The sequence below is a fragment of the Hydractinia symbiolongicarpus genome, chromosome 3 (genome assembly GCF_029227915.1).
Source record: "Hydractinia symbiolongicarpus strain clone_291-10 chromosome 3, HSymV2.1, whole genome shotgun sequence".
Classification (NCBI taxonomy): Eukaryota; Metazoa; Cnidaria; class Hydrozoa; order Anthoathecata; family Hydractiniidae; genus Hydractinia; species Hydractinia symbiolongicarpus.
The window spans coordinates 33863502-33878725 of record NC_079877.1 but is presented as its reverse complement, the minus strand read 5'-3'; the positions used below and the strand labels follow the sequence as shown (position 1 = coordinate 33878725).

General features: G+C 33.0%; 1 protein-coding gene across 1 annotated transcript; it reads left to right on the top strand.

The window, feature by feature from the left end:
• The first annotated feature begins 625 nt into the window (after window positions 1-625).
• Window positions 626-14324, top strand: LOC130636798 (endothelin-converting enzyme 1-like). Its single transcript, XM_057446644.1, has 15 exons — window positions 626-1231; window positions 2085-2138; window positions 2609-2752; window positions 3258-3329; window positions 3431-3558; window positions 3842-4163; window positions 4624-4701; window positions 10984-11087; window positions 11935-12048; window positions 12127-12194; window positions 12312-12448; window positions 12745-12810; window positions 13182-13277; window positions 13357-13433; window positions 13741-14324. Exons 1-15 carry the CDS (start codon window positions 665-667, stop codon window positions 13838-13840), a joined length of 2127 nt encoding a protein of 708 aa, XP_057302627.1. The 5' UTR covers window positions 626-664; the 3' UTR covers window positions 13841-14324.
• Window positions 14325-15224: the final 900 nt, after the last annotated feature.

Here is a 15224-nt window from a genome sequence, read left to right as displayed (position 1 = left end):
GCTAATAAAACATTATCTTTTTGTTATAACTATTTTCTGAAACAGAATGTAAAATTATAATAATAGTTATTTGTGATATTTTTACGCCGGTCAGTATTATTATTCTAGTGCGTTTTTTGATTTGTTTTATTTGTTTTTTATTTGTTGTTGTTGTTGTTGTTGTTGTTTATGTTGTTGTCGCAATCTTAAAAATATAGGAGCCCCTATTTTATCCCTTACAGCGTTCTTAATATGTTCTTAATCTGTGGCAAATTCTCTGACTTAACGTTCTTATAATCTTTCTTCTTATGAAAAAGTTTTTGACTAGATCAAAAAAATCTGTGAATACAATTAAATTGCCATTGCTGCATATTGTTGTTTAGATGGAATATATTGAATCACATCAACTTTGTAAATGTATTTAGCCAAACTTGCTAACAAAATGCCAAAGGCAAACATTCTCAAATCATACAGAAGGCATGTTGTAATAAAACAGTTATACCGGCACAATCCACTCAAGCATGCAAAATCATACAGCATGTGAAAAAGCTGCTACAAAAAAATAAAATAGAAGGCTATGAAAAAACTTCTTATCAGCCTTATTAAAAGCGTTTAGTGTTATATATATTGCATATCTTAGTCAAATGAGTTTAAAATAGTACTTTAGGACTAATTATTGTACATCATGAAGAGTTTTATGTTGTTTTTATTGATTCATTTCTTGCGCGAAAGCACTTGTGTAAAGCCTAAAACATTGGCCAAAGGTGGTGGACCAATATGCAATGCATCAAGATGTAAAAAAGTAGCTGATAAGATCATGGAGAATATGGACCTAGCAGCTGATCCATGTGAAAATTTTTATCAATACGCATGCGGTGGATGGATAAAAACGCATAAAATACCAAAAAGCAAAGACGAATATTCAGCTATAGTAGAACTATCAGATAACGATGATCATTTGTTAAAAAAACTTCTACCAAAAGCAATGAAAAACGACACAGAAACGATTAGAAAAGTAAAAGACTTTTATAGATCGTGCTTGGACACAAGCACAGTGGATAAATTAGGCGCCGAACCAATAAAAAAGTTTTTAAAGCGCATAGGATCATGGGATATAAGTCCAAATTGGAATGGTAGTAGCTGGAATTTTGTGAACACATTGAGATTGTTACATAAAGAATATCCGGCGGAGATTTTTTTTACTGTTGATGTAGATGTTGACCCAAAAAATCGAACTCAAAATATTGTCACGGTGCGTTTAAGTTTTGTATACATGTACCTAACCTTAGATGCCTTCTTGGATCTGCTTTGATCCATTAACCATAGTGATAAGGGTGGTGGAAGAAGATAGCTTATGTAACGGCGCGTGACCTAGTGGTTGTTGAGTTCGTTTTGTATTCCAAGGTCCGTTGTTTGGCCTACTGCGCGGGCATGTTTAGCAAGTGCCTTTACCACAGCTACGGGTCAACGCAAGCCATGTGGGTAATGTCGGTGTATACGTTCAGAACACAGCAAAATACATTGATAATAATATTTTCAAAACAACACATCACCACACGTGGCTAGCCTGTATAAATATTCGAAATAATAATAATAAATTCTACACTTTCCCCCCAAATAATCTGTTTCGATTTTTCATTCCTTAAAGGAATTTCTTAACTGCTAAAAGCTTCGCCCTTGTCCAAAAAAGGCTGCTGGGGTATAAGGTATCGTCTTCTGTGCTAAGCACTCGCTTATGAGAAGAGATTTTGTTTGTAATTTTCTTGATTTTTGGCTGGGACGAAGGTCTGTAAAAGGAGTAAAGAAGAATTGAAGATAAGGTAAATAAGCACGGTAATTTTTGAAAACCAAAATTCTGTAAGTAAAGGGAAATGAAGGATCACATTATATGAACACGCTTTCTAAATAGCTAGGTTGAAAATAATGGACACTGGCATGAGTGTTTGCCTTTGTGCGGAACTGTTGTGTATACGTTAACGTTACATAAAAAACTTACTACGTCAAAATGCAGTTATCCACTGTTGTAAGAAGCCATGTTGTGATCAACGTCAACATTTATCGCATTTTCTTTCTAATTTTATTTTTGCTCCACCTTTCTTCTTTAGATAGACCAAGCTAAATTGAGTTTACCACAGATTTCGTATTTCACCAATAAAAAGGTAATTATTGTATACTTTTGTTGCTGATGTTCATGTTGCTGTGACCAACTACTGCTTTAACTAAATAATCGAGGGAAATCATCCTTTAAAATCTCATCGCCAAACCGATTTTATTCTCCTCTTTTCAAAAAAAAATCCGGAAAGTATATGATATAACCCTTAACTTCTTTAAAACTAAAAGATGAAAATTCAGTGTTTTTGGACGTTTTAGATAATTTAGATTACCACAATTTTACCCTGTTTCATTTCATTCACTATTACCTATTAAAAGTTGTAAAAAGAAATTTTAGCAGAGTTAAAGTGGAAGTTCTGGCAATCTATTCCCAAAATTAGATTGATTGTGCGTTACTTTTCCTAATTAAAATTACCTGGAAGTTCCAAAGTGACTATTAATTTTCAGATTTGCAGTAACTAGTCAAATAACTTGCCATAAGAAAAATATTTACATCATTTTCAAATTTCCTCTTCAGGCTTTACAGACAGTTGTAAAGTACGCAACTGATATAGCTTTGTTAACCGAAGATATCAAATCACGTGATGATGATCCAGATATGTATGATAGTGTCCTGCAGAAGATGAAAGATGTCGTCACCTTTGAAATCGCTCTAGCTAAGGTAAGTTCACACAACTCTAAGTTCAAAATTTCTTTTTTGTAATCTCTGTGTTGAAGGTGGTCGAGGTTTGCAAAAAAAATTTTTTTATTTAATTATTATTCAGAGACAGAGAACTACAAACAGAATTTTCAAACAATATATATTGTATATTGAGAAAAATACAAGCATTAAAAAAATTCTATTTTTAGTACAAAGTTCATATTTTTGACGTAATAGATCGTATTGGTAGTGTGTTTACGTAAAATTATATGGAAGCTTAACTTGTACGCATTATGCATAAGATTACCCTCTCATCAACCTTTATATATATTAAATAAGTAGTCCTCTCATCGGGGCTTGTAGGTTACGCAAATATTAGGTGATATGTTCTCCGAAATGTCAACACTTTTCGTGTTAACTATTAATTTAAAACAGATAAATCGAGAAAGTTCGATAGATTGAAAATTCGATAGATTAAATGACAGTTCGTCATTTTAATTGCTGTATTTTTATTGTTTTGTTCCAGATATCAGTGCCAAAGCAAGCTAAAAGATACGCAAGAACCTCGATTGAACATTTAAAAGATGCTATCCCAGAGGTATCTCTATTGAACATTCCATAATTATTTCTTTCGAAATTACAAGCTGACATTTTTGTGCTGTTTTCTTTTTATCAATGTTTATACAATTTTTTTTTTAGTTCCCTTGGCTTGACCATCTGAAAGAAGTTTTATCTCCACGCAAAGTGACAAAAGATGACAAAATAGTTGTCTTATCAAACGATTATTTAGCTGATGTGGTGAAGTTAATAAATAACACAGATCCAGCGTAAGTAAATATATCCATTGCTGCTTCGAAAAAAAATTGTTTTTAAATTATGTTTTTCAAATGTCATAATCAGTTGTAACTGTCTAGAATATGTGTAAATCGACGAAAGTGACTGGAGGTAAACCTAACTGCATGTGGAATTCAATACCTTATGGAGTTGCATCAAACAAAAAAAAATTGATATGGAAATGTTTACAAATTTTTTAACATCTGAGTTAAAAGATCCAAGTCAACAAAGCCTTAAGAATAAAAAGTATAGAGTTATACCATTTTTCTATTTTAGAATATTGTGCAATTACATGGCATGGCGTATGGTGAAAGACATGGTGCCATTTTTAGGCTCGGACTTCACAAAACAATACAACTCATTTAAAACAGAACTTACTGGAGTTGCCAATAACAAGACCCGCGAGGAGATCTGCTTTAAATATACAGATGAAATATTGGGACCTTTAGTTGGGGCGTTGTTTATTCGTTACGCCTTCTCACCCAACGATAAAGCAGAAGTAGAAGAAATGATGGAACTTATTGTGAAATCATTTGAAAGGAATGCTGAGACTGTTGACTGGATATCCAAGCAAACCATTAAATCAGTTCGAGAGAAGGTTAGAATTCCTTATTAAATTTTGTTATAATACAACATAATACATACTTAATACGACGCGTAATTAATTAAAATTGCGCTATTGTTGTTTTTTGTTTCTTCCTTTTTTTCTTTTATTTTTTTACTGTCAACCTCTTGCCGCTATCACATCCATCAACTTGTTTTTATATTCCGTTTTCATTTTTCTATTCTTTGATGCAGTTGCAAATCTTGGGTAAGGTTGTGACATTTTTTTCTCCAACTCGTAAAACCCGCAAAAATAAGCACGTTTATCAAGTAAATATTTCATCATGAAAACCGCTATGTAACCATTATGTAAAAAATATTTAAGAGTTGTCAATATGGTATGCTTTGTCGCCTTTTTAACATTCTTTTATGGAAGAGATATTTTATAGAATACCGATTTCTTTCACAAAAAGCCTATGTATATTTATATATCATCACAGTGTATTTTTATTTAGGCTGATTCAGCTGTTATAAAAGTTGGTTATCCAGATTATCTTTACAACGAAACACAATTCAAAGAACGTTATAAAGAGGTATGCATTGTTACACAAGTACAGTAGCCAAACGTCAAACCCTTACTGGGTATGACTTCAGAAATGTCTCAACTAACCAAAGTTCTCGATAACTCGACTTGTTAATCAGTTCTAAAAATAGAATATAAAAAAGTACTTATAATCTCATTTATTATTTTCCTTCAGTATTTTTTAATTTCCAGAGATTATTTTGATTTCTAACCCAAGGTACTAAATATGCAGAGAATTACCTTAAATTGCATAAAAAAACTCATAAAGAATTAAAAATCGTGTCTTTGTAAAAATCTCTTCTATTCGGAATCTCACTTAACAGAAACCTATTGTGATATATTTACACATATTAGAATCATCTTACGTATAACATACGAATGTAAATTAGGTTGGGGAGTGACAACTTGACATTTTGTTGATGTCAGTAGCGGAGACCTAAACTAAACCACTTGATTTAATTTTTAACTAATAGTATTAACAGATGTCTATAGAATGATCCTGCAAACAAAAAGTTTATCTTGCTACCCTGCTATCTTGCTATCTTACCATCTAACCTATTAAAGTCTGAATGTTTCAATTTCTTTGTACAGAAATTAATGCATGCAAAAAACTGTGGGAAAAAATAGTTTTTATTCACCAAATAGTGTTTCTATGCGTGTAGAAAAAGTTAGTTATTTTTCCAGTGTAACTACGATTTGCGTGGTTACAAAATATGTCTACCCACATGTTTTGTATTATCGCTGCAAACACATAAGGATTCCAATAGCCGCTTGGAAGGAAATACCAGCTCATTTGTTGACTGTTTATATTTACCTAGCATGCTTATTTACCTAGCATGCTTTTCTCTGCTGTATTTAGAAATAGCTTATTTACTATGCCCTCACATTAACTTTTTCCATAATAAAATCTTTAAAACTTTTTATTTCACAAACAAACCGAGATACTTCCTTGTCATGAACTATTCTGTGACAATGTATTACTTTAAATGCATGCTTCTCATATAACGGTAGTACTTTATTTGTTTTTTTTCCTTTTTCTTCTTAAACCACTTTTTCATCATCTCTATAATAATAGCCGTATACTCGTATTTTTCTGCAAGTCAAAACCGGGTCATGCAAACCAAGCAAGAAATGTTCAAACTGCAAATAAAAAATGCGATATATTACTATTATTGCTGCGACAGGCGAATTCCCATGGGTTCTCCTTGGGCTAACGACTAGTCTCTATAAAAATAGTTTTTGGTCAATCCACGCACGGAGTTATATAACAAATGCGATATATTTTTATTGATTGCTGCGACGTGTGGCCTCTCGAGAATTTTCTAGGCGCTATAGCCTTAGTTTTTAACTATGCTTATAACTAAAGAAGTTAACATTTCAAAATCTACAGACAAGTGACACCGACTACCTAACATAAAACACAATGACTCATTGTGTCATACTTCCTTCACTGCCAATTTTTTTTCACTGACAACGGCAAAACAAGTGGGCAACATGAGTTTTAATTTTTAATTTTTATCGATTTATTGTGTTTGCAGAGGCGGAATATTTTGTATTTCAGACATGAGTGTAATAATAGCCATTTTATGATGCAAAACTACCTTTATTATGATTGGTTAAAAATTTGCGCATGTCCAAAGGAATAACCAATAAAGTTGACGACTCTAAAGCATATGTAACGGACATTTTGAAAAGAACTAAGTTGAAACAACAATGGTTCCAAAAAGTTTGATCATTTTTGCCGTTGTGGCAGCTATTGCTGTAAATGTAATATGTCAAAACTGTCCACTGAGACATCCTTACTCATACTTTAATGGTGCATACTGCTGCCAGTTCCGGTATGAAAAACCAGCGTATGAAAGCAGAATTGTTCAAGATGCAGGGTGTGATGGTGGAGATATCGGTGCATCAAGTGAATGCTGCTATCAAAATGAATTTGTTGCTTGCCCAGCTGGTTCTGGTTGCGGTGATAATAATCAAGTTGGTGGCAAGTGTTCAATGAACTTTCCTTACGCTTACTGGCATGGTGAATATTGTTGTGCAACTGGAATAGAAAAACCCGTTTTTGAAATCAGAATACCACAAGGTGTCAGTTGCAATGGAAGTGTTTTAGGGATAGATAGCTTATGCTGCCAAAATAATGACTTTTGGACATGCTCTAACCCACCTTGCACAAATTATAACAACATTCCATACTTGACTTTACCATAAAAACTTTGGATTGCAAACTTTTGCATACAGCACAATATGTGACAATGTCATTTGTCATATGCAGCATTTAGTAATATGACACATTTTTATTATTTTTATATCTATCAATTGCTTTTTAAAACTGTTGGTTGCGTTAAATATTTTCAGTCTATTTTTCTATCGCCTAGTTTTTCTACGGTTTTTTGCTGAAATTAAGTATTCATGATTTTCAATTCTGTTTTATTATCCTTGTGTTTAAGAATACCATCTTGTTATATTTTAAGCGCACTTTAATGAATAAAAGTCACAAGCAAAATTGTTGAAATTAATTTTTGATTAACTGGCTTCATTGTGATGACAATCTATCGGGCCTTATCTACCTTTTAAAGAGTTTGTAATCTGTTTAATTTAAATGTAACATAACTTTGCATAAATTTGAAGCGTCCAGAATTTAGTAAAGTATGACTAGTCGTTAGCCTGCGTTCTGAGGATTCCATACAAATTTATTACTCGTAGCTACCATCTTTGACTCACAAGTATTATAAAATTTTGTTTCAACATTCTTCATTTTTCAAAATGTTTTGCAAATTTGCAGTTGGCATTTAAAATTAACGAAAATACGGTAAAGTTGTTGTGAGTTGACATCATATTTTGCTTGCCCTAAATTTGAAGAAAATAACAGATTAAAAAATCAGGACTGCAACAGTTTAACCCTATTCGGTCCGGGGCTTTTCGAACATACTATGACCGGGGGGGGGGGGGCGGAATCCGTCCCCCCTCAATAAATTTTCATAATTTTGTTCAAATTGAATCAAACTTGGCACACTTAAAGTACATCATAAAAGGAACAAAATGGCAGCGATAAATTTTTCCTTGCGTCAGCACATTTTCTGTGACGTCATCAGAAGCTTGAAATTTGTCAAAAATGCCACTATCTGCTTAGAATTTAATTACTTTTGTTCCAGAGCGAATATTTGCATTCTATTTGAAGTTTCTGAAAGGTAAACAAAAGTTATCATATTTTCCAGTTTTTACATGGATCGCATTAAAAATTGCCAAAGATTGCCCGAAAATCCGTTTTTTTCTGATTTCCGGGTAAAATCCGACAAAATCGGGAAATCGTGTTACTCACGTGTCCTTATTATGCGAAATTATTCTTCTTAATAAAAGGAAGTTATGTTGCAAGTTTAAAGTTCTAAGAATAATCCCAACAGGAGTTATTAAATTTTCACCACCATAAGGATTTCATAGAGATATTTAGGGGTAGTTTCGAGCAATGTCCAATATCAAAGCCTCTGAAAGGTATGGGTCCTAAAAATTTGACATGCAGGCGTCTAATAGATAAATATTGAAACTCACTAAGTTTCATAGCCATATAACATAGCAGTAAGGAGTTATAAAAAATACATCAGGGGTCGGGGCGGATTACGATCTTCTCATATTATTAAACATTTCTCATTGATTAATAGAAATTCATTATCGCCTTTAAATGTTGTCAAAAATATGGATCGACGAGTAATTTGGACCGACGAGTAATTTTGAAAAACAGACATTAAAAATAATTTTCACTGCTATCAATAAATTGCACAACATAGTATATTCATGTACAATATGTTTCACATATTTGTCATGCGAATGAAAGTTGACGGATGCACTAAGCACTTTAACATAGTTGATGTCAAAACAATGATTTTAACTGATGTTACCATTTAGTAGAAATTTTCTGTGTTTTACGTTGTTCTCCACATCCATTTCCACACATGTAATAATTCTCCCCATATTAACTATGACGAAATTTATACGAATCGCTTTCGTAGGGGAATAACATCTTCTCGGTTAAAAAAAATTCAGTGGAATAGACCTCCTTGTTGACATTTCATATTAAAGTTTTTAGAAGTTAAAACTGTTCTTAGTGGATTGACATCGAGAGGAAGGGGTATGGAAATTAATGGGTGTTTAAAATTCGGCATAAAAGTTTGTAGAATAACAACGTATATTATTTTCTCGAGGTCTTAGCAAGGAAGTTGATACGTATTCAAGATATCAAAAACAATAGGTAACCTCTGATTAATATTGAATGTTTTGTGTTAAATGGTATCCAAAGTAACGAACATTTACGTAATTTAACAAATAATTTTTTAGCTAGCTCGGTCGACTCAGTTTTTTTAACTAGCTCGAATAAAATTACAAAATCATATTTCATGTTCAGTAAAAAAACACGCTAGTTTAAAAAAAATTAAAGAATCATGCAAAATCATCCCGTGCTCGTGACTTTTGTGGAATTAATAAAAACCTTGCAGAGTATTTCATGGCAAAAATATTGGAAGATAATTAACCGCAATACTTTGGCATGACTCAGCTTCTGTGTGATTTAAAGGTATCCATGGTTACTTATTCCCGTAGGTGAAAGAATACTTATTATTTCTTTAACTGATATGCCAATCACGAATTAAAAACAAAGTTTAGGATTCTCGCGTAAATAGTGATACTTCACAAAATACTTGATATTTTCATACAAAAGTATAGATTTTTCAGAATCTGCTCCGGGATTCTGCTCAAATACAGCGCTAGTGCTCGGTTCTACATTTAATATTTGTCAGGAAATGATGAAGCAATGTGTTGGCGCTAGTTGCAAGAAAAAATTGTAACTTAACATCTTAAAAGAACATCGTTTTATCTCACCCACCCCTCTTCTCCCTTAACCCTATTCGGCCCGGGGGTGGGGGGGCGGTGGCAGATTCCGCACCCTGACGGGTTTTTTTTAATAACTCCTTATTGCTATGTTACATAGCTATGAAACTTTCTGAATTTCAATATTTGTCTATTAGACACCTGAATGCCAAATTTTTTGGTCCCATACCTTTCAGAGACTTTGATGTTGGCCATTACTAGAAACTACCCCTAAAAATTTCTATAAAATCCTTATAATGGGGAAAATTTAATAAATCCTGTTAGGATTATTCTTAGACCTTGAAACTTGCAACACAACTTTGTTTATTAAGAAGAATCAATTTGCATAATTTAGACACGTAAATAATCCGATTTTCCGATTTTGTCAGCTTTTACCCGAAAATCGGAAAAAACGGATTTTCGGGCAATTTTTGGCAATTTTTTATGCGATTCACGTAAAAACCGGAAAATATGTTAAATAACTTTTATTTAGCTTCTAGAAATTTCAAATGTATAATAATTGTGTAAGAAATTCAACTGAATTCTATGACACCAACTTCACATAAACTCAAAAATTAGAATAAAAATATAATGCCACCCATGCCTGTTGCAGCCACAGATTGTTTGAATCGACAGGTGATTTTGATAATACTTCTGGCATATTAACTGCTAAATTTTTTTGGAATCTTTGACTATTTAAACCAGTTGTGCGTCAGATTTGTATGTCCCCTCAAAAAGATGATTACTCAAGCATTATATTTGCTTGTTATTCTATTTACCGTTTCTTCAAAAACCAAGAAATCAATGACAAAATCACTTGGTTCTTTTGGAAAGATTACTTTGTGTCCATTAATCCCGAACGACATTAGGAAGATAAAAACGATCGTTATGAATCGTAAGTAGTCACATTAATGGAGAGTGTTAACATTGACAGAAATATGGAATTAAAATCCACGGTAAACTAGCTTTCCTTATTGTCTCATATCATTCATTGCAGTGGTGCACATCATCTTAAACAGTAAATCATTGATCGCAGTTTGTCCTACTGTTATTCAAACAAAAAACAATATTTCTTAGCAATGGTAAATGTTATTACAATTCTCTTTGCACCTGACACTGCATTATCTGATTTGTACTAATTGTTGACTTTCCCAACTACAAAAGATCCAGTTTGACTCTTTTAACACGTATAACCAATCACACCTTATGAAGACAGATTTGAGTCAAAGTACTGTCATTGAAATGGGTTCCAATTCATGCCAGATTATGCGATAACCATTAGCAGGAGATAGAAAGACTGTTACTCCTGTACAAATCAAATGACAACAATCCATCAACATAAGGAATAATAACCGGGACATAGGATACACTGCTTTTTTCGATGTAAAAAGAAGGAAATCCGTAGAAGTAAGATAGTAATTTTACTTTTTAGATCTCAATTAAGCCGAACACATTCTTTGAAAACGTGGCAAGTATCGATAAGTTTTCTAACAGAAGAACATTTAGAAAACTCGACAAACCAGTGGACCCTCATCAGTAAGTCTTGTCATTACCTAACATTACTGCGGAAGTTATTTTAGTGCCCCATGCTGTTACATGCAGCTGGTATTTTGAAGAAGAATTTTGGTTTTCGAATTTTCCATATATGAATTTTCGGCGGGCTGGAAATTGTTTAACTGAATTATTCTATCTAACCGTCTGTACCGGATTCTGCTGCAAGAAATTTGGTGGAGTCCAAATTCAGCTTTGAACCTTTAAAATGAAAATCAAAACGGGAATACGACCCTTTTATGAACTGTATATAAATGTTTGTTATTAATAGTTTAATTTTCTTGTTCTATATAACAAATTGTTATTGCTGTTATTCTCAGTTATCTTCGTAGACGAAGGGGCTGTTCATATGGAAGCGGGCTGGCTTGGCTGGGCGGGATCTCGCTACTATCAAGAAACACATATAAAAATATGTCCAGATGGATAACATTACAACAATAAAATTTGTTGATAATCTTATCCATCTGGACTGTCTTTATATATTGATTGTGCCAATGCATATGTAATATTATTTTAACAAATAGTTATATAAATTGACAAAAAAGATAAACCTTCAATATCTGCAGTATTTCTGTGCGGAACAAAAATGCTTTCTACAAATAAAACAATCTAAAGTGAGTCAGCCCGCCTGGCCGGCCTAGCCGGTTCATATGAAAATTTTCATCCCGCCTAGCCGAGATCTCGGTAAAAACAAGCGAGATCTCGGCAAGGCAGGCTGGCTCGGTTGTCATATGAACGTAACAAAATATCAGCCCGCCTAACCGAGCCAACCCGCCTCATATGAACAACCCCTAACGAACTTAAAGTAGTATGATTATGCTTTCTATTTTAGATGGGTGAGCGTACCACATATGGCCAATGCGTTCTATGTTGTCACCAAAAACGAAATCGTGATACCTGCTGGCATTCTTCAACCACCATTCTTTTATGGTGAGCCTATTCCAAGGTAGGTAAATCTCAAACATTTCTACATAGTTGACATTTTATTGAATGTTTTTTACATGAAACTTTCTTTCCTATATAGATCCATCAGTTACGGCGCGATTGGTCACGTTCTTGGTCACGAATTGACGCATGGTTTTGATACTCTAGGTAAATGTCTCACAATCTCCTGATACTTTATCATGTAACTTTTCTCGACAGTACGCCAACACAAAAGTTAAAGTTTGATAATGTGGGTATATTCTACAGTGTATTTTATCTGTTTAGGCAGGAAATTTAACAAACTTGGAGAGTTGATTCAGAAACGAACAAAGTGGAGTGATCCTTCTATAAAAATGTTCGAGAAGCGAGCGAAATGCTTATCAAGGCAATTTTCGAAATATAAAATCGGAAATACCTTACATGTAAGAATAGATTCTCTTTTTTTATTGTTATAGACTTAACTCAAAGAGCTGGAGAAGTGAGGACAGGTTTTAATTTCTTTTCCTCGGCTAACATCATTTCAAATTTTATATTAGCTACATAGCAGCAAGATAGAGGACATGAGGGCTGGGTGCTGGGGGTTAAGGGCTAGGGCCTAGGGGGTGGAAGTGGCGCGGCGTTAACTGTCTGCAAAATGTTATCATGTTTTGTGGATGTTCGGAATGAATGACGATACACAATGTACTGCAATTTCATTGTTTATTATTGACTGATTTAGATTGATGGAACTAACACATTAGGTGAAAATATAGCTGATGGTGGAGGAGTTAAAATGGCGCATATGGTAAGTTTTTTGATTGGATGAAAAACATGTAATAAAAATGGTACAAAAAATGAAATATAAGTATTAAGTGATGCCACAGCGATGCAAAAATAATATTTTGGCGTACAGCTAAAATAAATTCCCAATCTCAATCCCTGACATACCCCTGTTTTGCTTTATTTGTAACTACCTGTACCCTATTCTTCAATAGAGATTTAAATTATTAAATTATTTCTGGCGCTTAGAATTTCGTCTAACTCTTTTTGAATGTCTAACTAATCGAGTTCGAATCGGTGAACGTTGACAAGCATAGAAAAAACTTTTTAAACAACAAATAAAAGTCACCTGGGTTTACTTGAATCACCGATAAAAAGTTAATATTGAATTTTCAGGCTTACAAAAGATGGGTGGAGACAAATGGAGAAGAATATGTGCTTCCTAAGATCAACAAAACTAATGCTGAGATGTTTTTCATTGGTTATGCGCAGGTGAGTTTAGTTCTCATGAACTCAACAAAACTTGGTACATATAACTGCAATGCAAAACTTTTTTTTTCTGACATTTCAGAAAGAATGCCATAGTTCGACAAAGAAAGCTTTAATAGATGCAATTAAAGATGATGTGCATGCACCTTCTATGTTTAGGTAAGAAATGAGAGCACAAAATTTGTTGATAGTTTTTTTATTTTGAAACGAGAGAGTTTTCTGAAATTGATTGTTCAATGGAGTAGAATTTTAAGAAAAAAGTTTGAACACGTGATTAGAATGCACGAGTTTGTTTTGAATTATTTGTGTTATAAATACCCAAATTTTCGTGCGAATTTTAATTGATTTTCTGGCGGATAAATTTTCCCTAAATTTTCCCACAGACTCATGATTAGTTAAACAAAAAGCATTCAACATTTTCTTTAATTCAACACTCGATTAGATATGTATGTTGCTTTGTTTTTAGAATTATTGGAACATTGAGCAACTCGAAAGAATTTGCTAAAGCTTTCCAATGTCCAACTGGTAGTAATATGAATCCAAAAGAAAAATGCGAAGTTTGGTAATGAAAATAATCTAAAAATAAAAAAAACTTTTTACAAAATATAGGATAACCTTTTTCCAAAGCGAGTTTACTTTGGCGATAGATAGAGTGTGTCGCATCTCTTTTTTTGTGTTAGTTTTTTCGACATTATAGCGAGTCCACTTTGTGAAAGATGGTTTTTAAGATAACTGGTTGATTGAGAACTTCAAACACATCAATACCAATGATGAAGCGTTTTACGTCGCGATTCTTCGTTACTGTATTATATTACTTTCTCCGAAAATGCTTAGGTCATTTTTTTTATTTGCTTAAAAATATGTTTTTAAGAAATTATTTAAATCTATTTTTTTATTATTTATATTTTCATATGTAAATAGAATGTTGTTTACCGATATATGTATGTATTAGATGAGTTAACATGGATACTCTGCTCGAAAGTGAGATCTCTCACTACTTGAGAGAGCTGTACTTAATTGATAAGGATTAAATATGATATATCATACTGATAGTGCCTGCATATAATCACCACGTTACATAGATTTCCACCTTTTACCATGAATATGCTGCTTTTCCATGGATGATTGGTTAAAATAATGTGAAATAAAGTTCTCGTCGTGTAGCGGAAATTTCATCACTTTTGTCCCTTTTTAAAAAATCTTGTTTGTTTTTCTTTTAGCTATGTAGACGGTAGCAACACTTAAAACAACTCTAGAGTTTAATTTTTAAGTAAGAATTCTAAAGCATAATTTGCCGGATAAAATTTTTGTTAACTGCGAAAACTTTTGTCACATTTTTCCGAAATTTTCTGTCCGATAAGATAGGCACACCGTGGTATATCGGAAACTTATGGAACATGCTTATTACTACAGCTATGTAGAACATTATAAAACCTCTACAATGTAAGTAACTTTTTAGCGCAAGCGTTTTAACTATCAAAAATCAACACTTATCCGGTGCTTTATCAGTATGCTTCGCAACAAGAGAAAAACACATTTTAAAAGAAGGAAATAATGAAATTAAACAAAAGATATAAAACACATAAAATTCCTTGTAAAACGACAGTTAAAGACGCAATTGTGTATATTGGCGCCATGCTTTCTTTTTCGTAAGTATTCGCCGAAAACCTAATTTGTTATTCAAGTTATTTGTTATTCAAGTTCAAGTTTAAAGCGGAAAACAAAGCTTCTCCTAGTAAAAGTACAATTAACATTCGGTAAGCGACACGAAAAGTTTATTTCTTTTCTTCCTCAGCTTATCCTATAGTCAATAAAATTTCTTTGTCTCCATATCAGACGCCATAATACATTTCAACATATTAAAGGGGCGGGAAAGATAACTGTTATTTTTAACATAATGGTTGTACGAGATAGTTAGCAGTTAATAATAATGACTTTAACCGCTCTTAT